Source organism: Ursus arctos, unplaced genomic scaffold, assembly GCF_023065955.2.
Source record: "Ursus arctos isolate Adak ecotype North America unplaced genomic scaffold, UrsArc2.0 scaffold_36, whole genome shotgun sequence".
Classification (NCBI taxonomy): domain Eukaryota; kingdom Metazoa; phylum Chordata; class Mammalia; order Carnivora; family Ursidae; genus Ursus; species Ursus arctos.
The window spans coordinates 574,330-598,343 of record NW_026623050.1 but is presented as its reverse complement, the minus strand read 5'-3'; the positions used below and the strand labels follow the sequence as shown (position 1 = coordinate 598,343).

Genomic DNA, 24,014 nt, shown 5'->3' with positions numbered 1-24,014 from the left:
AGAGCTCTCTAAAAAATTCAGAAATGAATATCAACAAAGGAGAATTTAGAGCAATTTCAGGGGATGGCAATGCAAAATCACTTGGAAGATTGGATGCATAAGTATTAGAATTTTAAAACCATGATATGATTCTCTCATCCTTCTGTAACCTTTGAGGTGAAAATGAAGGTTTTCAGGCTTATATTTATGTAGTATAGAGAGATGAAAAAAAACCTATACTTGGGGGTTGTTACCAAGTACAAAAGTAGGCAAAACTAAGATCAGTTCGGTGGCTGTTGGCAAATTAGCCAGGCATAGTCAGTAAGCCTTTGACTTTAAAAAGGGCATCATTAAAGTGTATGCCGTATGGAAGAGAAAATTCAGCTCACTCCCCATTTGGTTTTCTGCCCTGCAGGCTGGTGGGCCCCAGGTTCCCAAGTGTTCTACCTAAGGAATGATCTTTAAGCAAAGAAATTAATTTTTGACTCCCAAGCTAGATCTTCAAATCTTATTTTTATTTAATAAACAACCTATCAATATATGTTAATATAATTACCATGTTTTAACACCGTGGAACAACCAAACAACCACAAAAATTACTTTACTAACCTGTTTTGTGGATATTATTTTATTACAAACAGTACTTCTACCTACTTCCAAAAAATTGTTTGCAGTAGTAGCTTTAAATAAGAAATAAGGGGGGGCGCCTGGGGGGCGCAGTCGTTAAGCATCTGCCTTCGGCTCAGGGCGTGATCCCGGCGTTATGGGATCAAGCCCCACGTCAGGCTCCTCCGCTATGAGCCTGCTTCTTCCTCTCCCACTCCCCCTGCTTGTGTTCCCTCTCTCGCTGGCTGTCTCTATTGCTGTCGAATAAGTAAATAAAATCTTAAAAAAAAATAAGGATCTTCCTAACAACATTAAATATGGTTTTTCATGATTTAATAAAAGAGATTGTGAAGTTTTTAACCTAGAAATCCTAAACAGAAAGTACCTTTGCCTGGTATTCGGGTTACCCTGCCTGAGGCAGCGAAATGGACAACATCTCCTCTAGCTTTGCTTCTGTCCCCCAGATATTCACTGACTTGGGGTTGTGGGTCTTTGGAAAGAATTGAGACATTCCCAGATCTGAGCAGGAAATGAATGACCTCATTTTCACCAACTTGTCATTAGTCTCTGATAGCATTTCTTTAATTATTGATGTAGGCAGCAAAGCAAATACGTCACTTTTCCATTAACAGAAATTGCCTGGTTTTTTTCATGTTGTATTATAGTGGTTGTCATACTTTGAAATACCATTTGCATTCATCATTACTTCAGGATCACAGTGGAAATGAGACCTGCCACTAGATCTTTTTGTCTAATGAGTTAATAAACAAGCACATATGTTCCTATACCACAGGTTTCTTTTAATGGTCTTGATAACTAGATTTCAGTATAACTGTTTCTTTATGTAATTTTCTATATTTTATGGTATGTATTCAAAATAATAATATGAGAAATAATCAGGGTTTCAACAGACCATCAGAATGGTCCATGGCGTAAAAATAGTTAAGAATCCTTGAGACAGGGGTGACTGGGTGGCTCAGTTGGTTAAGCGTCTGCCTTTGGCTCAGGTTATGATCCCGGGGTCCTGGGATCGAGCCCCGCATCGGGCTCCTTGCTCAGCAGGGAGCCTGCTTCTCCCTCTCTCTCTGCCTGTTGCTCCTCCTGCTTGTGTGCTCTCTGTCTAATGAATAAACAAACAAAATCTTTAAAAAAAAAAAAAGAATCCCTGAGAAAAAACTATAAAGGAAACGATGATAGTTTACACGTTAAAACGTACATGTCAATAAAAAAGTCCTATAAAGTTAAAAGCTCACTAAATCCCAGGAAATATATTTGGAGTTTGTGTTACAAAGAGTTAATAGTCTAGGGATGTGCAAAATACCAATTAATTTTTAAAAAGAAAATTACTAACAGAAAAATGGAGGAGAAACATGAACAGGAAATTTATAAAATATGAAATAGGGGCATCTGGGTGGCTTGGTTAAGCATTCGACTCTTGATCTGAGCCCAGGTCATGATCTCAGGAGTTCAAGCCCTGTGTTGGGCTCCACAGTGGGTGTGGAGACTACTTAAAAAAAAAAAAAATGGTCCTTAAGTATGGAAAAACAAAATTCAACCTCACCAATTAAATGCAAATTAAAGCAACAGGGATATGACATTTTTCACCCATTAAATTGGAAAATATTTGAAAATGTGTTAACTCTCATTACCGTAATAGAGATGGCAAAGTAATACACACTCTTATATAAAATTGGTAATAATGCAAATTGTTGTGAGCCTTCTGGAGGGTGATTTGGCAATTCATATCAAAAGCCATTAAAATACGCAAATCTTTTGATCCAGTCATTTAGCTTCTAGGAGTTTATCCTGAAAAAAAAAGGATCAGAGATGTGAACAAAAATTATATAAAAAGAAATTCAAACAAACTTTATAAAGACAAGGAAATGGAAACAATTTAAATATAACAAATCATTAATTTTATGTACATTTTCATTAGTTGCTATGCATCCGTATGATGAAATACGGTGTACCTATTAAAAATCAGTAAAATAAGAAAAGGCTCAAGATAAATTGTTAAGTGGAAAATCAGACTTCAAAAATGTTTAGAGTATGATCTCAATCTGTACACATAAAGACTGGGGGATACTAGCTGAATGTGGTTTTCTTTGGGCAATTGGATCGCAGTACATTTTCTTTAGGTATTTCCAAATTTGGTGCAATTAATAAATAACCATTATAATCAGAAAAAAGTGAAAGCTACTTTTAAATGTTGGCCATCTTTTTAAGATTTTATTTATTTGAGAGAGGGAGAGAGCATGCACACACAAGCAGGGGGAGGGGCAGAGGAAGAAGGAGACTCCCCGCGGACCAGGGAGCCCAACGCAGGGCTTGATCCCAGGACCCAGGGATCATGACCTGAGCCAAAGGCAGACGCTTCACTGACTGAGCCATCCAGGCGCCCCTGTTGGCCACCTAAAAGAATTTGAGTTGGACAAAATTGGCAAAGAATGTTAGGTGTCTAAGGCAGGATCTGAGTTCTTTGACCAACACTGAGAACCAACTACCCATTCTTCTTTGTCCCTCAAAGATCAACATGCTTCTTAATTTTCAACTGGGAGAGAATTGCCCCTGCCCAGAGGAGATCCGGGAGGAACTCTATGACTTCCATGAGGACCTTCTTATTCACTGTGGTAAGCTTCTGAGATGAAAGCTATTTCAAAGACAAGTCTGTTCCTGATTCCTCCATTAGAAGCTAGTGAGGGTTGGGAAGAAAGTTTTCTATTTAAAGGTGCAGTTAACCCTTGAACAACATGGGTTTGAACTACATGTGTCCACTTAAAATGTGGTTTTTTGTTTCCATAAATAGAATACTGTACATGTATTTCTCTTCCTTATGATTTCCTTAATAACATTTTCTTTAGCTTTCTTTATTGGTAGAATACAGTACATAATACATATAAGATTTTAAAATAAATGTTAGTTTAAAAAATGTGTGTGTGTGTGTGTGTGTGTGTGTGTGTTGACTGTTTATTATTGTCAGTAAGGCTTCCCATCAAGGGTATGTTATTTATAGTTAAGTTTTGGAGAGTCAGAGTTCTATGTGGATTTTCCACTGTGTGGGTGAGGGGCACCCCTAACCCCTGCATTGTTCAGAGGTTAATGGTACTATACTAATTGCTCAAGAAATTATTCTGCCCAAACTACTTCGGTCAGAGAAGCTATAGGAAATAATTCTGGCATAACATATGACGGAAACTCCTGAGAAGAAATTTTGTGAGATAGAAGAGAGTGAACAGGATTTCTGAAGAAGGAAAATAATCCATACTTATATAAACCTCCCCCACTTGACTTAGATAATTGGACCCTGTTCCCAGCTGAACCAAGATTCTGATCCCCTTTGCTTCTTAGCTTTGCAGTGATATAAGAATGATAACTTCTTCCTTAAAGATTTCTAAGCCAGCTGTCCCTACTTTAATACATAATTGCTGATTTTAAATGATTCTCAACATTTGTGCTGCTTATGCATGGGTGGATTGACTAATGTATAAATAATAGATGGTCTTTTCATTTGAAATGACTCAGTTAACTTTTTCTTTCTAGATACTCCAGAGCCCTTTTGGAGTATAGGTTAGAAAAAGTTAAGTGTGGGGTTTGAAATTACTTGATGTTCTTATACACAAGAAATCATCATTTTAAAAACTTGTCAAAAGACATCATAGAGGTAAATACTTATGGGGAACTGCCTATAGTATCTTTAGAAGGTTCCAGAAGGGTGGGAAGCAGAGACTTTATGTTCTTTCAATGATTGGGTGGTTTCATGTACTGTTCGAGGTTTTCACTCTGTTCTGTGCCTTGCTAGGCGTTCCCCTGGAGGAGGAGGAAGAGGAGGAGGAGGACACCTCCTGGACTGGGAAACTCCGTGCCTTGGTGTATAAAATCAAAGGCCCTCCCAAGCCTGAGACGGAACAGCCAACAGAAGAGGAAGAGAGATCCCCTAGTAAGTGACCATGCCTTTCAATCACAGTCCTCCCGGCACAGTGCTCTTCTGTGACATAATGAAGGGAACAGGCTTTCTGACAGCGCAGTCGCCGACGCTTCGAAGGAGGCATCTGGGCATTCTTTTATAACTGGTGGTGGTTCCTGTGTATTTGGGGCTATGCTTCTCTTCCGATTTAAAGGACTTACTTTCAGAGTCTTCTGAAACCTGAGGGATCTATTATTTTGGGTCTGCTCTTGTCTGTCTAGTTAAAAATGCCTGTAAACAGGTTTCTGTTCCTCTTTGAGGTTTCCATTGTCTTCCTCCTGTAGCCATTGTTGTTTCTGTCACCTCTGCTTGTGGTTCCTTAGCATTGCAAATTGCCTCCATGAGAAAATTAAATAGTGACACAAGGAGAGGAAAAGAAATAGGATGTGGGCTTTGATGGGGGTAAGTTTTGGATTTTGGCTATGATTTTCATAACGTAGCATCCTAGAGGACTTTGACCTTGAGTTTTTCAACAACACCAAACCTTGTCCAAGTTCATCTCTCTAAGCCTTATGGTAGACACGACTCCTACCGTTGTGACTCATGTTGAAACAAGACCATAATTTGTTCTGTAGGGCAGTTTACTGTCTATAAACCGTTAACATTTTGAGAAGAAGATTGTGTATTATATATAATCGGGATGCTCTTTAGTACCAAATTCTGCAAACATTTCATTTGTCTAAAGAAGGAATTTCCAAGCTTTAGCATAGTTGCCTTTTATTTTGTCCCTCTTCCTATCCATTTTGGAACATGCTTTCAAATCAGAGACTAGAGCAATAGCCAAGCTGTGATTGGATTGTCTGAAAACACTACACTGGGGTTCGTACATCTTACTGCCCTTTATATTGACCTTCCATCTTTGTCAGAATATCTCGGAAGGGAAGGCAGCCTCACCATTTTTCCGCACGAGTGCTGAAGCCTCTGGAAAAGTGTGGGGTACATGGCAGCACTTGCACTGGCAACCCTTCCTCAGTGCTGTCCGTCACCATGGAAAGGGTAGGTCTTTGATGAGGACGTGCCAGCAGGATTCTAAGGGCACAAAAATGAGTTTAGATCCCCTTTGTGGTTTCTTTTTTTTTTTTTTTTTTAATGATTTTTTAATTATATTATGTTAGTCACCATACAGTACATCCCCGGTTTCCGATGTAAGGCTCGATGATTCATTAGTTGTGTATAACACCCAGTGCACCATGCAATACGTGCCCTCCTTACTACCCATCACCGGTCTATCCCATTCCCCCACCCCCCTCCCCTCTGAAGTCCTCAGTTTGTTTCTCATAGTCCATAGTCTCTCATGTTTCATTCCCCCTTCTGATTACCCCCCCCTTTCTTTATCCCTTTCTTCCCCTACTGATCATCCTAGTTCTCATGTTCCATAGATGAGAGAAATCATATGATAGTTGTCTTTCTCTGCTTGACTTATTTCACTTAGCATTATCTCCTCCAGTGCTGTCCATGTTGTAGCAAATGTTGAGAACTCGTTCTTTCTGATAGCTGAGTAATATTCCATTGTATATATGGACCACAACTTCTTAATCCAGTCATCTGTTGAAGGGCATCTCGGCTCCTTCCACGATTTAGCTATTGTGGACATTGCTGCTATGAACATTGGGGTGCATATGGCCCTTCTCTTCACTACGTCTGTATCTTTGGGGTAAATACCCAGTAGTGCAATGGCTGGATCATAGGGTAGCTCAATTTTTAACTTTTTAAGGGACCTCCACACTGTTTTCCAGAGTGGCTGTACCAACTTGCATTCCCACCAACAATGTAGGAGGGATCCCCTTTCTCCACATCCTCTCCAACAATTGTTGTTTCTTGCCTTGTCTATTTTTGCCATTCTAACTGGCGTGAGGTGGTATCTCAGTGTGGTTTTGATTTGAATTTCCTTGATGGCTAATGATTTTGAACATTTTTTCATGTGTCTGTTAGCCATTTGTATGTCTTCATTGGAAAAGTGTCTGTTCATATCTTCTGCCCATTTTTTGATTTGTTTATTTGTTTCTCGCCCTTTGTGGTTTCTGCCAAAGCAGAACTAAAAATAGACTGAGCCGACCCATATTACCTGCTGAGAGTCTATTTTGAAAGTGGATGCTTCTTCCTAACGTGATGTGTCATAACTGGGGGTCCCACAAGGTGACCATTTCATGGTAGGAAATGGAGTCCGATGAACTCACTTGGCTGTGTGAAGTCTCCCTAACTCTAAGGAAGAATGGTGCCCAGGCTCCAGATTGCGGTCTTCAGCACTGCCGCCTCGGGCCTCAGGCAGAAAGACCCTGTTCTGCCCCTTCTAGTAGAAGGTGCAAACACGGCCGCTCCACTGGGGGACTCCATGTCTTCTCCTCATGCTGCTTCCCTTCCAGAAGGAGAATTGTGAGAGGTTCACACGTTGTGGTGTAAGTCTCCTATCCTGGACTTCCAGAAATAAAAATGAAGGTGGTCAAGCTTGTCTGGTTGTCAGCAGATGAGTTCCCTGGCCAGATGTTCCAGAGACAGAAAGTCCCTCACTCAGAGCTGATGTATGAAGAGAAAATCTTGGGAATGGCTTAACTGCCACACCCCCAAAATTGTTTTTAACCAGCGGGATGGAGACAGTGTTTCTGAATACATAGCCAGTTGTGATAAAAGGGTCAAAATACTTTAAAATATTAGTAACTTTGTCCACGTTATTACTTATCTGATTTTTCTTCCCTTGCATTTGATAAACTATTAAAAGTGCAGATAATGACATGGGGTAGTGAATTGACAATTCACCGAATACTTCACAGGTATCAGTTTACTACTGGTGGGTTTTTTCACTCCTCTATTGTAGAGTTGGTGAAAATAGGACTCTGAAGAATTAAGGGATACTTGTTCCTTTATTCTCTCCACCACTACCTGGCTCCAGAACAATTTCCAGGTGACTGAATGTCACCAGTCCAGGGTAACCAAGATGAGTAAGGCTGGGACTTGCTTCATGTTTTCTGACTCTGGCTCCATGCTCTTTCCATTGTCCCATGAAGCCCCCAACATCGCTATTACAAACAGAATGGCTTTTTTAAACCATCATCTTTTTATCTGGCTTACTACACCTGTGAGGTGACTCACAACTATGACTCACTGTTACATGTAGGAGATCTAAAGCCACCAGAATTCAAAACTCTAACATGCCAAAGTTGACCAAGCCAGAGATTCACACTCACAGTTGTCAGGGTAGGGGGTGGAGTCTCTCCTCTATGAGCAGTTGGTGTCAGCCAGACGACCTGCAGGAAAAGTTCAGCTTTTCGAGGCAAGAGGAATCCACAGTGTCCTGAACCTCGTGAGAATCCTGATAGCTGGCTCAGAGTTACGGGGAACTGCGTAAACTAGTGAAAGTTGTTACAGTCTTTATCAAAACATCATACGATAATGAAGAGGTAGGAAAGATCCAACAATAGCAGCCCGCCATACTAAGTCACATTTCTTTGGCATATCCCAATCCAGCAAATTCCCAGGAAAATCTTTTGCCTGTTAGTTCTAAGCCAGGACTTCTCACACACTACAGTGGAAGCAGGGTTTCCATGAATATAAATCTGTTGCCACTGAGTTATTCCTCCAGAAGAGACCAACCAGCGATTTCCGCTAAATTCTGAAATTAACCAAATCAAGATCGCCTGCCACTGTACAGCTCAAAGTCGGTGCATTCCCGATCTGTCATTCCCTGAATGCTCTCTCCATGGAGGTTTTTCTATCATCTTCTCTCTACAAAGAAAGCTGCCACTTGTGTCTCCTCTTGCCCCATCACTGAGTGGCCTGAGAGCCCTAACCGAAATTTTCTCCTACCTGAGTGCTGCAGCCTGTTGAGTGATGCAGAGGACAGAAGTATGCTGCTCGCCACAAAGATAAGTCCAGGGCTCAGCACAAATACTTGCCCACAAAATGAGACAGCTCGGTGGTAGGTCCATCTGTGGTACCTGGGCAAAATTTGTAAGCCTGGTCACAGTCTCTCCAAACAGCCTCCCCCTGTGACGAACGTGCAGACCCACCTTCTCCATGAAGTCTTCTTTCAACCTCATCCTCCATCCTTCTTCCCCCACCATTTCATGGCATTTCTAAAAGGGCACGTATAACCTTCCACCTTGCGTGGAGTATCTCTGTCCCTGTCTGTTTTCTTTACTGTCCCTGTCTTTGTGCTCGGACCGTATCTTCCCTGTTTCCACATTTAACTCTGCCACAAATCTGACCTCCAGTGTAGGTTAGTCATGGGAGACTCATGAAGATGAAGAAAATGAGGACCTTATAAACAATGGAGGAAACAGGTATAGACAAGAAACTCGACATAATCATGAGTTTGGATATGCTAAAATAAAAGTGTAGATAAAATACAGCAGGTGGCCAGAGAGGAGGAGTTGGCCAGATTCCATAAAGAATGTGGATAAGTAGATAAAGTAAGAAGGGAAAGACATTTTTGATGAGAAGAGCTGCTTTGACAAAGCCCCAGGCAGAAAAGTCCAGGTCATATGCCAGGAGTGGCAACCAGGTGAGACTGGTTGAATTCTAAGAGGAATGGAATGGGTAGAGTGGAGGGCTAGGGTGGTGTTAGGACCGAGTGGCTTGGAAATCCAATCGTGAAAGTACATTCAGCCTTAGAGTGTGACATGTAAGTCATTGCCATGTATCTTATCGTACCTGGCCTTACAGGTGCAGGGAGGGGGGTTAGCATTTACCTGGTAACCACGGAGTCCTGAGCACCGTGTGAAGCCGTCATGTAAGGCTCGCCAGATGCAGTAGATGAAGTAGGCGGTTTTATTCCTATTCGATAGTTGAAGAAACTGCAGTAAAGACAGATTAAGGAGCTTGGCAGGGTCACACAGTGGTGGCACGGAAGTTCGAACCTTTGTCCACCTGAGTCCACCTGTCAGCGTCTTTATTTATATAATAATGTCTTGCCCTCCCCCCCACCAGGCAGTGGCTATGAAAGGTCCTTGAAGACCAAATGATTCATTTACTCAACAATAGTGAGATAGTTACGAGCATAAGGCTCTAGACTTAGGCTACGTGGTCTTAAATTCTTGCTCTGCTACCGAATATCTGTGAGATGGAGCATGTGGCAACTTCTCTGTGCCTCTTTTTCACATCTGTAAAATGGGCGTAGCCCTAATACCTTATTTGGTTGACATGAGGCATAAGTTAAAAATCCAAAATGCTTGTAAGTGTGCCTGGCACAGAGTACGCACTTAATATTAACTATTTTCGGCTATTGAAATGTTTGTCAATGACCCCCTGTATCTCAGGCACTGCATGAGGCCCCAGTCAGCTCTGCTTTAGCAAGACGGCGATCCAGAGGGTCGCAGTGCAGGGTCATCGGGGGTGTGGAGGCCCGCTGGGATGTCACTGCAGTGCTCTAGGTGAGAGCTTCTGAGGACTCAGATAAGTATGGTGCAGTAGGCAGGGTGATGGCCCCAAGGAGGTCCACGTCCTAATCCCTGAAAAGCTATAAGTTTAAATGGCAAAGGGAAATGTAAGGTGTGGATGCAATTAAGGTGGTTCATCCGCTGGCCTTCGAATAGGGAAGTCTGGATTCCTGGAATAGACCCAAAATAATCACCAGGCACGGTGCTGGGCACTTGCCATCGCCTCACCTGATTTATCCTCACAGCAAACAACTAGGTACAGTGACAGCCGGGTGCCCGTTTTGCATGCCAGGCCAACAAAGAGAGCAGCAAAAGAATTAGGACAAAGTTCCTGCAGGAAGTTAGAAGGAGGCCCAGACTGGGGTCATGTTCCATATGCAGGGCCCACACTCTTTCAGAGCACCATGCAGGGGTGCCCTGGCCGGGCCGTGGGGCTGGAGGGACAGGACTGGGGAGCGGTGACCTTGAGGATATGCAGCCTGTTGCCCACCCCATCCTCAGTTTCTTCTTCAGACTGAATACACACAGGAACTCAAATAAAAGTGATTCAGTTACTTTCCCAGCAGAGTACAGACAGAGGCCGCCTGTCCCGAGCCCATCCCCTGCACCCCGAGTTCATGTCAGGGATTCCCCTCCGGAACACATGAGCAGCTGCAGCTGCCCTCTGTGCTCTTTTCCCCATCGTCATCATCGTCGTCAATGGTCATTTAATCGCGGGAATGTTTTTGAGAAAGTGATTATGAGGCTGGTTGACTGATTTCAAAAACAACAGGCTAATTATCTCCATATGATAGATGCGACCCCAGAGAGCCGCGGAGCTGACTGGCGGAATCGGGCCAGGCTGCTGGAGCGCAGCGTGCGGGTGGCGGGCAGGATGGCCTCGGGGACTAAAGGGGTGTCCAGCCCGCTGGGGAAGCAGTCCTTCCCCACTTGTCTCCACCTGCGCAGATGGGGAGGCTTGGGCCAAGGCAGAAAAGCACTGAGGAGGGACATTTAGAAATGGGTTTAGCAGAAATATACATCGGCCACGTGACTGTCCACGCAGCCTTCCCTGAGAGCCACGTTCAAGGCTGCCTGATGGGGCCTGTGGGTCCACACCCTTGTGTGTGGGGGCTCCATCTCCTGTACTCCTTCTCGGGTGCAGCACTCACTGCCATGGCTGCCTCGGCAGACCACCTATTTACAGGGGTCTTTCCTTGTTTCTTAAATTGGAGCGTTTGCCTACATAAGAGATGAAGTGAGGATTGGGCTAACATGGCCATGACTGTGGGGAAACTTGGTCCCTGCCATACCTGTCTTTTCTTACACAGTGGTCGCGTGGATTAAATGCTAATTCAGCACAGGGTCTGATCCACAGGAAGCTCTTAGTGAATGTTGGTACTATTATTGTAATGAGAAGTAGAAGGTTGTAGCAAGCAGCTTGACCTTTTACCCTATTCCCCCACCAGCGAAGCCAATAAAGGAGACACGTGTACACGTCCAAAAATTAAATGCAGAGTTGGGTCGAGCAGGAGCTGGGTGCTCTCGTGGGTGGTCAGCGGCTTGCGGCACAGCCTGGGACGGACCCTGCACTGTCGCGCGCTCCTGGGTCTCTGGCAGCAGTCCCATTCACGGGCCCTGATGACACGGGGGGTACACGGAGCAGCACCAAGAACAGCACTCCACGCACTGTCTCTACAGGCCTGTCCTTCCGGGTTCTCTGAGAGCCTCGTAACCTTGTTCTCCATGATCCCAGTAACAACCTCGTTCTTGTGAAATGAAGCCTAAGCGGCACTTGCTACACGGCCGGGGCCAGAGAGGCACCGGGAAAGCACACCGAAATTAGCCTGAGGAGTTTTCCAGCTCTCTCAGAGGTGATGGGTTTCACTTTCTCCCTGACCTTCTCTGCTAATCAGTAGTAGGTATTTGGCCGCTTTGCAAAGCAGACCAGACTTTCAGCCCACGGGAAGCTCTGGGGCACAGAGCAGAGGGCATGAGACCTTCCCTTTCAATCTTACCCACTAGATCAAGAGTGTGTTAGGGTGCCGTCTGACCCCTGACAGGGGAGGGGTCCTTTATCTGTCAGCAATCAGGTCAGTCATCAAAAGGTCATCAGGGTCCACTGCTCATCTCCCCCACATGAGTGATTAGTGGTGTGGGACGGTGTCTCGACGGTAGCCACTCACTGTGGTCAGTGACCGCTAGATTCAAAGGTTTTGCTTTATTTCTTTGATCTCCGGTGTTAGTAAAAAGCAAGCTGGGTAGCTTTGTAATAGGGCTGGTGGGTATTAAAAGTTGGGGGGTAAAATTCGTGGCGCTCACTACCTTAACCCAGTGAAGCCATAGGTGTTCATTTGCCATTTAAATAAATTAGTACAACCCTTTCAAGGTAGACCTGGAATTCTAGAGTATTAAGCCATCTGTGACTTGGTAGAAGTGGGTAGAGCCACAGAGAGGTAAAGTGACTTGACCAGGGTCACACAGCTAGAACAAAGTAGCCCACACTCTTATCACTACGTCATCCTTAATTCAGCTATTTCAACATGAATTTTATTTTGCTAACTTGATTTTATTGGTGAAGAAATCAAGGCTCTGCGAATGTGAATAATCTTCCTAGCTCAGAGTCTGCTAGAAAAGCCAAAGGTTTGTGATTTTCAGGATTTATTTCTGAAGCCACTTTGTTTACTTTTTTAAAAAGATTTTATTTATTTATTTGACAAAGAGAGAGACAGCGGGAGAGGGAACACAAGCAGGGGGAGTGGGAGAGGGAGAAGCAGGCTCCCAGCGCTCCCAGTGGAGCAGGGAGCCCGATGCGGGGCTCGATCCCAGGACCCTGGGATCACGCCCTGAGCCGAAGGCAGACGCTAAATGCCTGAGCCACCCAGGCGCCCCCACTGCATTGTTTAAGAGAGTATCTAGCCAGTATAATATAAATTTAAAGCATTAATAAAGATAACAATTTTTCTGGATTTTGTGTAGCTATAGAAAGTAAGCAGCTCTCAGCTGGAAAAGTAGATGAGTTTAGATTCCAGCAGCCAAGGTTTGGGTCCCAACTCTGTCATTTACTAATTATGATGTTAGGCCAGTTTCTTAACCTCCATGTTTCAGTTTCCTTGTCTATAAGATGAAACTAATGATCTTCCTACCCATGGGGGCAAGGAGTATAAGGGTTCAGTAAAGCAGTGCTCAGTCTAATGTTCCAGTACTTAGAGGTTGGTGTACCTCCCAGCTTCTGAAGCGAATAGACAAGGTGTCGGTCTATTTCATCTACCATTTCAGATGCTTTCAGCAAAAAAAAAAACAGAAAATCCAACTCAGGTAGAGTAGCCAATAAAAGACTTCATTGACTGGCGTACCTGGATGTTAGAGATAGAGCCAGCCACTGGGTCGAGTTAATCCCATGGCTCCGCTCATCCTCCCCACAGTCATTCCACATTCTAGCTTTGCGTTCAGGCTGGCAGCAGGATGGTGGCTGCAATTCTAGGCCTCACATCCATGTGCTACAGTGTCCAAGGGAAAAGTGAGGAAAGTTCTCCTGCCCTGGGACTCAAAGCAAGGACCCTGAGATCACCTTTGAAAAACTTGGTGATGGGCAACTCGTGAACCATTGAGTGTGTCCTAGAAAATAAAATGTGCAGGATGACTTACGTCAGCAGAGCCCACCTGTAGAGTGGGGTTGGGTCAGTTGTCATGGGCCATAAGACAGAGAGGCAGCTCTCTGTACAAAATCAGTACTGTTAAGAAGGAAGAAGGCACAAGTGCATTCTTGATGCATGGTTGGGATATTCATGAGGTCATGATGGCTATCTTCTTTCCCTTTGGTTATGCAGTGGCTGCTGTTAGAACACAGGCGGTTCTAGCTCTTGATGTCCAGAGGGGAGTACAGGCCAAAAATCTGTGTCATGGGAAACTAGAGAACATGCCATCTGTGCTCTGTGTACGGTATCTGATGGGCCAGAGAAGTTGTGCAGTGCGTGCCTTCTGCGTATGATGATGTTCTGGTTTGACACAGCTCGGGGCCAGATCCATGCAGACCTCAGGGTGTCAGCAGCCCTGTCACTCCAGTTGTTTCGGCAAGAACTTAGAACAGCAGCCCTGTCAGGACCCAGCTTCTGCGAGCTCTTCTCCAGCAGCTCTCCAGTCCGATCTGCAGCCTCGAGTATCCTCAGCCAGGACTTCCTGCCGAGGGGGAGCGTATTAGTTTTCAATCGCTGCTGCAACGAATTACCACGAACTTAGTGGCTTCAAACAATACGAATTCATTATCACCCAGTTCTGGAGGTCACAAGTCTAAAATGGCTTTAGTAGTCTTGCCTGCCTTCTGGCGGCTCTAGGGGAGAATCCGTTTCTTGCTCTTGCCAGATTCCAAAGGCCCCTGCATTCTTTGACTAGTGGCCCCTTCTGGTAATGGTACAAGTCCAACCTCTGCTCCTGTTATTACATCTCCTCCTCCGACTCTGACCCTCCTACTTCCCTCTTAGAAGAACTCCTGTGATTATCTTGAGCCCATCTGGATAATTCAGGATAATCTCCCCATCTCAGGATCCTTGATTTAATCACAAAGGCAAAGTGCCTTTTGCCTTATAAGGTAAAATATTCACAAATTCTGAGAATAAGGAGGTGAATATTTGCAGGGGGGGGTCTTTATTCAGCCACCACAGGGAGGAAGAAAGCGGAGGTCAAAATACACTGGTTCTTGATACATGGAAATGATCTGCCACCTGTGTGGGCCTCCAGAGCATGGACAATATACCACAGGCTGACTTGTTAGTCACCTAGAAGTTAAAAATAGGTGTACATAATTTAGATGCACATAATTATTTTTCTTTTCCCGTTGTAAGTGTGAGCATTATAAATTGCTTTCTAAGTTTAAACTAAGGACAGTGCAGTTTCGTTCACTCACTCTCGTCAACGTAATGAGAAGACTTTTTTTCTTCTCAACTGCCCCAGATTTAGGCGCACACTCACAGGACTCTAACACCAGCCTAGGCTGGCAATCCATAAGCTTTAGGGATTTGCTTTGTCAGTGGCCAACATCTGCTCTTTGATAATAAGCTTGTATTTCAGCACACGATGACCACTTGGACTGTGATCTAAATTTGGAGATGAAAAGAGAAAATTCTTTCCAGACACCAGCAGCCTAAAATTGTAAACCTGCACCGTGAGAAGAGATGCTCTTTTTCTTATTGCAGTCGCCATTGCAAAGCTGGTAATTTGACCATTTAGCAAAGAGTTTTGCCCAGTATAGTGGGTGACTCTGGAGCACTGTCTTGTAAGAGTCACAGAATGCAGGCTTGGGGTCTGACAATCACTAGCGGGTTACAAAATGACCAATGGAAGGAAGTAAACAACTTAGCAATAAACACTACCTGAGCCCCCAGACTAAGGTACTAAGGCTAACTCTAATTTAAGGACACTTCTAACCCTCTTTTCTCATCTGCAACGTCTGGCTAGTCCACAAATCAAGTAGTGACATAGCTCTTCTTCTTTTCAAGTGTCTTTCAGGGGTCACGTTTCTCTAAACGATACAGTACCTTAGAAATATTTCATTTCTGAGTTAGCCTAAACAATTGTTTAAAATGCAGTTTCTAGATCATAGATTTGATATAATTGAGTAAATGTGACTATCCCTAATTACACTAATTGCAAAAGTAGAGCAAGTAAGAATGTTAATAATTTCTTGAATGAAGCCATTTGTAATTGTCAAGGGAACCACGTGTACATGACTTGGCTTCGCTAAGACATTCTGTTTTCTACGATTCCTTTCTCATCAGAAAACAAATGCTTGGTTAGACATCTTTTTGCTTTTTGAAAAGAACACTATAGCTTTTTAAGAACCCGTTAGCTGAACTATCTAGTGCATTTGACAAGGCCCTCTTGAAACGGGTAAATCAGTGCATGAAAATCCTAGAGCTGTGGGGGGTGTGGAAGCAACTTTATCACGTGTGGTGGGGGATCTGAGTGTGGTCATAAGATATATGTTCATGTTGGGGGGGAATAAAAGGAGGCCATACATTACAGCTAACAATAGTTAACCTCCCCACCCCACCCCTTACCTTTCTCCTGGGGTCTTTCTCCCTTAGGAGTCATGTTTCTTATGCATGGTAAAGTGTCTTTTTTTTTTAATAATATTTTTTATTATGTTAGTCACCATACAGTACATCCCTGGTTTTTGATGTGAAGTTCCATGATTCATTAGTTGTGTATAACACCCAGTGCACCATGCAATATAAAGTGTCTTTTTGTCATTGAAGGGCAGCATTTCCAAAAAGGAACTTAGAAAAGCAGCAGAAATGAAATCAGTATTTAGTGATAACTGCTCTTGATACATCTGTGGTGATAAAAGAGGTTCAAATATATCTCAAGAATTGACTCCCTTTGCTGTTTGAAAATCCTACCAAATTTGTCAGCATTCCACCATTGATATCAGAAAAATGTAAAAACTATTTACTACAGGGACTGCATGTGTGAATCAGGTCTTGAAAGAACATGGCATTCCACAAAGTAGCCATAGCAAAGGGTAATGTCTTTCCCGTGAGATCGTTTCATCCATCCCTGGGAGGACCCCTCTTAACTTCAGGATAGAGCTTTTTCTTCCCTACTTCTCTAGTCTCCACGTAATGTGGACCTCTTCGAAAAATATGAAGAGCTTTAGATGAAGGACATGTTGGGGAAAAGGGAGGAAGATCTGATCATTTCTCTAATTTCTTTGGAATGTTTTTATTACTAGAGAAGTTGTATCTTATGAATTGTCTTATTTCCTAAATGTCTTGGACAACACAGTTTTACCCATTATCTTGTACTTTCTCATTAAGTGCCTCACATGTGTATATCTGGTTTCCCCAACGAAGCTGCTGCGGGTAATCCTTGTGTCTTGAAACAGTTGCATGCAGACTACTTACCTCAGTCTTTACCATTCGATGAGTTAGCTCATTTAGGGGTTGACACAACTAGAGGTAACTCAGCTACTCAGATGAGGATGGCAGGCACTTGCGAGTGAGATTTGTCCTGAGGACTGGATACACAATGACTCCGGAAGAAAGCCTTCCGTAGGCGACAGCCCTGGTTTCTAGTATTAATGAGACTAACATCACTGCTGAAGGGTCAGCTAATGTGGGACAAAGAATTAAGCGCGTCCCTCTCTGTCCTGCAGCCCACTTCTCTGCGTGTCCGATTGCGCTGACTGCAAGCAGGCTAAACGAGGCCGTGCAGCCTCAGTGTGAAAGCCACACGCCACCCTCCTCGCTCTGAAGATGACCGAGCTTGCACCCAAATTGGTATAAAGAGGGAAGCACCCAGAGCCCTTCAGGCTGGCAGGGAGCTCCCCTTGGTGATGAGGGAACAGTGGCCGGGGTCCTTCCTGACTGCCAGGATTCAATTTTCAAAATAATGCTGTTTAATCCTCATTTTATTTCTCAGGGTGAGGTGTCTTACTCATCTTATACTCACATTTAATCTACCTCCCATCCAGAAACAAACATAAAAGCTTCCTAAGTTGTAGCTTTCCACATTCAGATAGCAGCTACCTGATTGGAACCACACAGCCTAACGGAACAGGGCTCCGTCTTAGCTTTGCTTCCCATCGTGGCCGTCACCTCAAGACCCTTTTGTACAGATCAGTGCTTCTCAACTTTCTGGTCTTGAGACCTTTTACACTCTTAAAAATTCTCAAAGACCTCAAAAAACTTTAGCTTCTGTGGAATATCTATCAATATTACTGAATTAGAATTTAAAACTGAGACATTTTAAAAATCTTTAATTCATTTAAAAATAACAAAAACCCCATTACATATTATATAAATAATATACTTCTGTGAGAAATGACTAAATTTTTCAAAACAAAGCAAAAATAATGAAACGAGTGACATTGTTTTGCATTTTTATAAATCTCGGATGTCTGACTTAATAGATGATAGCTGGGTTCTTATACCTGGTTAATATAATAGGAAGAAAACTGGCCTCAAAGAGATACACCGTTGGAAAGGGGAAGAGTATTTTAATAGCCTTTTTCAGATAATTGTGCTTATTCTTCTTTGATGCTACCTCAAAACTCAACAAGTAGTAGGTTCTCTAAAGTTCCTTGCCGTGCAGAACCTGACACCGCATTAAGGAGATTTTTGTGCTTCGTGTGTAAAAACTCATCGGTCTGTCTTTCATTTGAATGGGGGTTTTACCCACGAATGTTTTTGTAACATAAGGCCTTTGGTCATTGGGAAATTATTGGTTCACCAAGTCGTGCAGAACTTCCAAATGTTGACATATTTCATTATAAAATATTTTCAAAAGCACATTTGTTAATATCAATAATTTAATCAGGAAGTCTTTAAGTCCTGGAAAGCTGTCAACCTCACTGGGGCAGATAAACATTTTCTAAAATTCTAGTTTTCACTTGAAAGCTCAAATTATATTATTGGCAACAGATACTCTCCGTTGTTTTCCTTGAAGCGACGAGCTTGCTCGTTTCATTTATAAGAACGTGTCTGTCATTCACCCAATTCTGATGAACCAGCCTGGTTTGTCTGCCGCCTTTTAATTAAACAGAGCATTCCGTGAGACGAGCAGCCAGTTGAGCACACAGCTCCGACAGCCACACAAGCCCTTCCCCTCACAGAGTCCTCTGACCTCCCATTTGCCGCGGAAGTGTTGGAGGCATATTTCCCTTTTTGTCCCACAGGAGATTAGGAAGATGCATATGCAAGAGTTTATTAATAAAATTAATAATTTTTGTATTTCATGTGGGACATCCTTATGTGAAACTGGCATCTTTCTGGGGATATGTTGATGAAGTTTGGAGTTTGGGGCACCCGCAGTTGTACCCACATTGCTTCTGCACCACCAGGCCAGCTGTCAACACAGTGAAAAAGGCAAATAACATCTTAGAATTATTATGAAAACATGTTTGGCCTCGCAAACTACCTAAAGGGCCTGGGCTCTCGAGGGTCTGTGGACCACACTTTTACTACTACTAGTATAGATGGTGGAAGAGTTAACCTTTATGAAGCTCACAATATTTGCCAGACATGATTATAGGCATTAATTATTTTAATCCTCAGCTGTACAGATATACGAAGAGCCTACCACCTTCTAGAAAACATTCTTTTTAACCTCTGGACCCTGGTACATTTATGCCGCTCTGCTGCCGGTGTGTGGGAGCTAATTAAAATCTGAGGAATTTTCAATAGCATTGCTGCCAGGGGTGTAAAGCTCCATCTTCTCAGCCCCAGAGGTGTTCAGAGCTTTAGAAATTCATGGACTCGGCCTAGGCTTGCTTGGTGGGTGCTCGGTCTCTAGTGTGTGTCAGGCCACAGAATATGCTGTGCGTTGAGGGCTCTTGGGAGTATTTCCTCCCCGCCGTCTCTCCCCAGCCTTCTTTCTTCCCACAGTTATTTCTTCTCTTAGTTTCTGGACTTCATTTCACAACTTGAAACCCTGTCCTGTAAGAATGGATTAAATGTCACGTGTGCCACTGAATTACACCTGCCCATCATAACATGACCGCGAGTCTTGCTTTTTCTGTCAGCGTCTCGGGGCCATGTCTTCATTTTATCTTTAGCTTGGTCACGCACACAGAATTGTTTATCCCACTCTCTCATACTAGCCGCAAGGCTGGCCTGGACAGAGAACCCATGGGGTTCTTCCTGCTCCACTCTTTCAGGTAAAGGCCTTTCTCGTTTGCCTTCTCAAGAGGTGTTTTGCTGTAAATGTTCCATTCGCTACAAATGTTGGATTATTACATCACTGTGTGGCTAAGAGCTCACCCAAATCTTGAACTAATCTGAAATCCAGGTTAAGGGGACACTAATATTTACTTGGTGTCCTTAGGACTCTGTAAAATTCCCTGTTGACAAGAGGATGGTCCTTGAACTAACAGTTCTGGTTGTTGCTTTTCACGTGTGGCAGGGGCTGTGACGTGTGTGATCTCGGCAGAGAATTTGATGGTTAGTGGAGAAAACCATAATTCTTCCAGGTCGCGAGGTAGGCTGAAGGGGAAATTGTACTTACAGGACTAGAAAAACTTTCGTTGGGTCCAAGAGTGTCTGTTGTGCGGTTTCGTCGTGCTTTCGTTCCTTACCATGACTATTAACTGGGAGAAACAGAAATTCTTACATTTACTTGGCCAGTGAGGAATCCGGTTCCTGACAGGAGCCCAGCCTGACCCGTGAATAACTGATTTCACCCCCAGAAGATAGAGATATTACCTAACCTAACAGATATTAGTCAGCAGTCCCTGCCCACTGAGGTCTCTTAGGAACATCTTTTAACTTTGCTTCTCTCTGCACTGGGGATCCTTTTTTAAGTTTTGCAGCCTGTCTCCCGTCTGAACCTACAACACCCACAGGGTTGATAGACCCAGCAGTAAGTTAAATTCATCCTTTACATCTCGAACTCTTCTGAAGCTTTGGTAACCAAGTTCTATTTTTATATCCTCATGATGAGCCAAGACTGTATGTAGAGCAGACATCTGCCATCTATAATGACATGGAGGTAGGAAACTAGACTGTTAGACGGGGCACTGGCTACCACAGGCACCGATCTGAGCTTATTCCCAGTTTCTTCACTGATGGACGGAGTGACCCTTACTGTCCCCTGAGCTCTGCTTTTATCATCAGGTCTGAGTTAAGGATCTTGGTGCCATCTATACCCTGTGGGAATGTGGTAGGCAGAACCAGACCTGGAGGCGATTGTGATTTAAGAGCAGCATTTCTCAACCCTGTCATGGCATTTTCTGGAAGTGTGTGTGTGTGAGACATGGGGAGGGGTGCACAGTGCCTTCCCAGCCATTCTGGCCACCCCTCTTTTACCCTGTCCTCCACCTCAGATCTGCGTCTCCCTTCTGACCATCCTCCCACACCAGTGCCACTCAGCTCACTTCAGGAGCTGCTTAGGACAACCTCTGAGGTCCCCCAGCTAATCCAGTCCCACTCCAGTGACCTTTCCTTTACCTGTGCAGCCAGGGGTATTTCTGTGCAACCCGTATGAGCCCTGATAACTTCCGAATTCAAAACCATCCTGGCTTTTCTCTTGACGCTTGTGAAAGTGGTCATGAGGCAATGTTCACTGACCCCTCCCGAAGATCCAGGGCAACACAGTCCGTTCACAGTCCGGGCTGATGGTCAGTGGTCCAGCTGCAAAGTCTTCAGACCTAATAGAATGTTCTCCATCCAGTTCTCTCCATCTCCTAACAGAGTTTTATGCGTAAGCCATCCAAAATATCTTCTAGAATTCTTGAATCGATGGCATGGCTTACTCATGGTATGTGGTATATTTAAAGTACTTGGGGAATAGTTTCCATGGGAGAGAAAATCTAGGGCTCAATATCACTTGACTCTAAAGAGCCAGTGACCAGTGTCACCTTCTCATGCCTTTGCCACCGCCCCGCCCCAGAATTAATTACTCCCCACTCTGTCCCGTGGCACGTGCACATTTTAGTATTTATTACACTGTGTTATAAAATAAAGACGAAAATTTTTTTTATAAAATCAAAATAAAAATGTAAAGAACTGGGTTGTGAGCCCCTGAAGACAAGGACAGTATCTTACTTAGTCTTCTATTTCTAATATCAATTCAAACATCATTTAATCGAAATAAAATATTTAGTACCTTCAATTCAAAATTGCAATATTCTTGTAGTATGGTTCACATATGTGTCTTCCGATGATATATGTCACTTCTCTGCATGCTGTATTCCACTCTTAGAAAAAGAGTGTTTTAACCTTGACCACCGATGTTGTGTCCTTGTCAAATGGAGGGACTGAGATACACAGCTCTCTCCTTGTGCCGTGACAGCCACCGTACTGGTCCTCCCTGTTGTCCTTCTAGCCACCTTGAAGGAGCTCATCTCACAGACCATGATCCGCTGGGCCCAGGAGGACCAGATCCAGGATGCGGAGTTGGTCCGGATGATGTTCAGCCTCCTCCGGAGACAGTATGACAGCATCGGGGAGCTGCTGCAGGCCCTGCGGAGGACCTACACCATCAGTCAGGCCTCCGTGAGCGACACCATCAGCCTGCTGGCCGCGCTGGGCCAGATCCGCTGCCTGCTCAGTGTCAGGATGGGCAAGGAGGAGGAGCTGCTCATGATCAACGGGCTGGGGTAGGTCATTCTCAGCGAAGTGCAAGTCCCTCAGGAGAACTTCGGGAGGGAAAACTGGTTTACCTGGCTGTAGAGATGTTCCAGAATCCAGTTGTATAAATCCCTGTGTGTTGCCATCCTGATTTCACTCCTGATTCTTGGTGAATCAGTCACCTTTGAGGACTGGGGAGACCAGACTGCAGGCTACTGAGGTGAAGGGACATTGCCAGAAGCGGTGGGGAGGAGCGGTGGGGAGAAAAGCGGTTATTTGGTTTGTGTCTGAAGAAAATAGCCCCAGGGAGGCAATGAAAAACAATTCAGAGGAAAGTGTGTTCAACTCAACAAGAGAGACAGGTTTTGAGCAGTTGAGCTTTTGACTGGAACTCTTCTGAGACTTTCCTCTGAGAAGCTACTGGCTGGTCCCTCCCTTTGCGCGGGACTAACCCAGAGAGTCATTTCTGTCAGTCCTGCGAGGCACCTTTCCCCAGAACAGTAGCTCACAGCTCTTCCTTAGAATCCATGCTGGCAAAAAGATAGCATTTTAGGCATCAAAAAGATTTCCTTTAATTCGGGGGTGTGGTTCCATTGTGTGGGTGAGAAAACCAAAGCCCAAAAAAGTTAACTGACCAGCCCACGATGTTACTTGATTAAAATCAAGAACTGGGACCATGACCTTCCTGCTGCTCCATGTTCCCTCCCACTGCCCCAGAGGCAGCACACTGAAGGAACCCCACCCGAGGCCCGGAAGAGGGACTTTGAGGGTCCCTGGGTTGGGACAAGGGGATGCTCTCATGCCTCAAATTCATTTCCAAGGAAGAGTCATGTATGTGCTGGAAATGAAGAAACTCTTATGGGAGAAGAAAACTGCAGAATTAGCTTCTCCCCAGCCCTTGCAGTAGACGTAGCAGCAGTGAAAACGAGTGCTGTGTCCTCTTAACAGCGGCCCACACTCAGGGGAGAGGGCACAGGCCGAGAGTCGCCACCCTGTGAGGGATTACACAGCCACGTCACGGGCTGCCGCTGCATTTTGATTTGCCTGCAGCTTTATTATGTGTGAATTTATACCGAATGATTTTAAAATACATTTATATTTCATTGTTTATTTCACTGGCTTTTGAGGACTGTTGCCCAAGAATGTCACGGGCACTAATACACAACTGCCTTTAAGAAAGGGGTACGGCCCTATCATGAAGAAAACTGAAGTACACAGAGACATAGATATAAGGATGAGAAAAGAAAAAAAAAAAAGTAGAAGACCATGAGTACATGGAGGAAGAGAAATCCAGTAGTCCGGGCTGTCTCCAAACTATTTCAAGCAAAAAGACGAAGGGAAGGGGCGCCTGGGTGGCTCAGTCTGTTAATGTCTGCCTTCAGCTCAGGTCATGATCTCAGGGTCCTGGGATCAAGCCCTACATCGGGCTCCCTGTTCAGTGGGGAGCCAGCTTCTCCCTCTCCCTGCCTGCTGTTCCCCTTGCTTGGGGTCACTCACTCACTCTCTCTGTCAAATAAATAAAATCTTTAAGAAAAAAAAAAGACAAAGGGAAAACTGTGTAATATGTCATTAGAAGGAATTGTCTCACAGAAAGAAAGTATTCATAGCGATGAAAAAGCACAAAATACTCCTATCAGCTAAAAGGCACTCCACATGTATTCTGACTGACCTGGTACCTTAGTACCTTCTGGCCTGTCACATTTGCATCCCTTCACCCACCGTCTGCGCATCTGTGTGTCCTCACCCGTGAATTTTCACAGCACTGGTAGAAGCAAGTGCTGAAGCCTCTGTCCCGTCTTTACCGTAGAGACATTATGAACAACAAGGTGTTCTACCAGCATCCCAACCTCATGCGAGTCCTTGGCATGCACGAGACGGTGATGGAGGTGATGGTGAACGTGTTGGGCACAGAGAAGTCTCAGGTAATGCTACGAGGAGAACTCAGCCAGAACCTGACCCCTGCGCAGCGGCATGTGGTGACCTGTTCGAAGCCACGTGGCTGGCGTCCATTGCCTCAGTGACCCTTCCCAGGGAGAGGGAGGGATGTGC

General features: G+C 44.2%; 1 protein-coding gene across 1 annotated transcript in view; it reads left to right on the top strand.

Moving 5' to 3' along the window:
• The window catches only part of RYR3 (ryanodine receptor 3), a 586,345-nt gene that overhangs the window by 429,022 nt on the left and 133,309 nt on the right, over window positions 1–24,014 (top strand). Inside the window, exons 39-42 of the mRNA XM_044392456.3 lie at window positions 3,113–3,215; window positions 4,385–4,522; window positions 21,721–21,994; window positions 23,773–23,887. Of these exons, the coding sequence (XP_044248391.2) occupies window positions 3,113–3,215; window positions 4,385–4,522; window positions 21,721–21,994; window positions 23,773–23,887 (630 nt within the window). The remainder of the gene's footprint in view (window positions 1–3,112; window positions 3,216–4,384; window positions 4,523–21,720; window positions 21,995–23,772; window positions 23,888–24,014) is intronic.